The sequence below is a fragment of the Aplysia californica genome, unplaced genomic scaffold (genome assembly GCF_000002075.1).
Source record: "Aplysia californica isolate F4 #8 unplaced genomic scaffold, AplCal3.0 scaffold01068, whole genome shotgun sequence".
Classification (NCBI taxonomy): domain Eukaryota; kingdom Metazoa; phylum Mollusca; class Gastropoda; order Aplysiida; family Aplysiidae; genus Aplysia; species Aplysia californica.
Genome location: NW_004798338.1, coordinates 49,136 through 51,133, shown reverse-complemented (window position 1 = coordinate 51,133; position 1,998 = coordinate 49,136). Strand labels below are relative to the sequence as shown.

At 36.3% G+C, this 1,998-nt stretch overlaps 1 protein-coding gene across 1 annotated transcript in view; it reads right to left on the bottom strand.

Annotated features, from left to right (window-relative positions):
• Positions 1 to 442: 442 nt before the first annotated feature.
• The window catches only part of LOC101852370, a gene marked incomplete at its 3' end in the record, with an annotated part of 16,700 nt that continues 15,144 nt past the window's right edge, over positions 443 to 1,998 (bottom strand). Inside the window, 1 exon segment of the mRNA XM_005111509.3 lies at positions 443 to 523. Within this exon segment, the coding sequence (XP_005111566.2) occupies positions 443 to 523 (81 nt within the window).

Genomic DNA, 1,998 nt, shown 5'->3' with positions numbered 1-1,998 from the left:
TATTTTTTGGGGAAATACAACAAGGTCTTAACTGTTTTAATACCTTCTTTATACAATGATGATGATGATGATGATGATGATGATGATGATGATGATGATGATGATGATGATGATGATGATGAACTAGGATAAACCGGGAAAGAACTTTGAGGGCAAACAACTATTTTCATGTCTGTTTACACTAACGTCCAACTATTAGAATCTAAAACGCTGCACATTAATTGGAATAAAAAACAACTACAATAACAACAATTAAACACAAAAGCGCCAGTTGATAGGAATAGGCTGCCTGCCCCCCTCCCCCCCTTTGAAAAAGTAGCAAAGAGAACACGAAAAAGAAAGTATGGACAATAAATAATTAAATATTATAATTCTTTACAAATTCAGCAAGAGTAGAGCTAAATTCCTAATTAGTTTTGTGTAACCTCAAGGGGTCACTCACCTCCTCTTCGTACAAGTCATCTAGCTCTGGGTTAGCCACCAGTCGCTCGGCTTTGCTCCGACCGGAGTGAGATCGTTGGTCCTGAAGGGAAAGTTTGGTAAATTTGATGTCAGTTTGGTTAGTTTGAGTAGTTTGGTAAATTTGGTAAGTTTGGTTAGTCTGGTAGGTTTTGTATGTCATGTGTGGTAGGTTTGGTAAGTTTGATAAGTGTCGTAAGTTTGGTAAATTTGGAAAGTTTGGTTAGTCTGGTAAGTGTGGTAAGTTTGGTAAGTTTATTAAGTTTAGTAAGTGTGGTAAGTTTGGTAAGTGTGGTGAGTTTGATAAGTGTCGTAAGTTTGATAAGTGTCGTAAGTTTGGTAAGTCTGGTAAGTGTGGTAAGTTTGGTAAGTGTGGTGAGTTTGATAAGTGTCGTAAGTTTGATAAGTCTGGTAAGTGTCGTAAGTTTGATAAGTGTCGTAAGTTTGATAAGTCTGGTAAGTGTGGTGAGTTTGATAAGTGTGATAAGTTTGGTGAGTTTGATAAGTGTGGTAAGTTTGGTGAGTTTGAAAAGTGTCGTAAGTTTGGTGAGTTTGATAGGTGTGGTCAGTTCGGTGAGTTTGATAAGTGTGGTCAGTTTGGTAAGTTTGGCAAGTGAGGTAAGTTTAGTTTATTGAGTTTGAGAAAAGAGAAGCACATCTACACAATAATGTTCATTTAGCGCTAAGAAAAGGCAAGACAGAGAAACAGAAACAACACAGAGAAATAGAAGAAGAAGGACCTACCAGTGGCGCCCTTCAACCATCCGCAAAAAGTTTAGAAGGTGTGGTAAGTTTGGTAAGTTCTGTTAGAGCTTTACAGCGCTCGTAACTGCATAAAGTGATATAACCACGCGTCCTGATGAATGACATTTTTAGCTTCTGAATGAGAGCTGTAGTCCCCTAAAACTGACCAAACTGACCAGACTTATCACACCTACCGCACTTACCAACCTTACCACACTCCCCAGGACCACTTATATTATTTTGGAGCTAAAAAAGAAATTCCACGTCGGAACCACCTATCCTATTCATAACCAAAAAAAAAAAAAAAAAAAAAAACAAAGAAAAAAAGCCCTCTCCAGAACCATTGTACTCAGTCAAATACAAAAATAATATTTCTTTTTCAGAACAATTATTTGTCTCATTCAAATGCTAATTTGAAAAATTACTCCAAGAAAAACAAAATGAAAACTATCAAACACAAAATAATAAAGAATACAAAAACTCCCCCCCCCAACAAAAAAAATAAAAAATAAAATAAAAGAAACCCAACAAAAGACAAAATCAACCAACCAACCAACCAAAACATGACCCCAACAACAACAAAAACCAATAACAAACCAAAGAAAACAAAACAAATCAAAATGGACCCACAACCTCAACATTCCGGCAATTTTCAATTCGTAACAAACGTCTACCTTTTGTATTGCACTGCTGGCTGTAATGCAAATTGCAAGCCAGTCTTAATAAAACAAATAAAAAGTAAGAAATAAAATAAACAACTGAAAACAAAAGCAAAGACATCCCCTCCCCAACCCC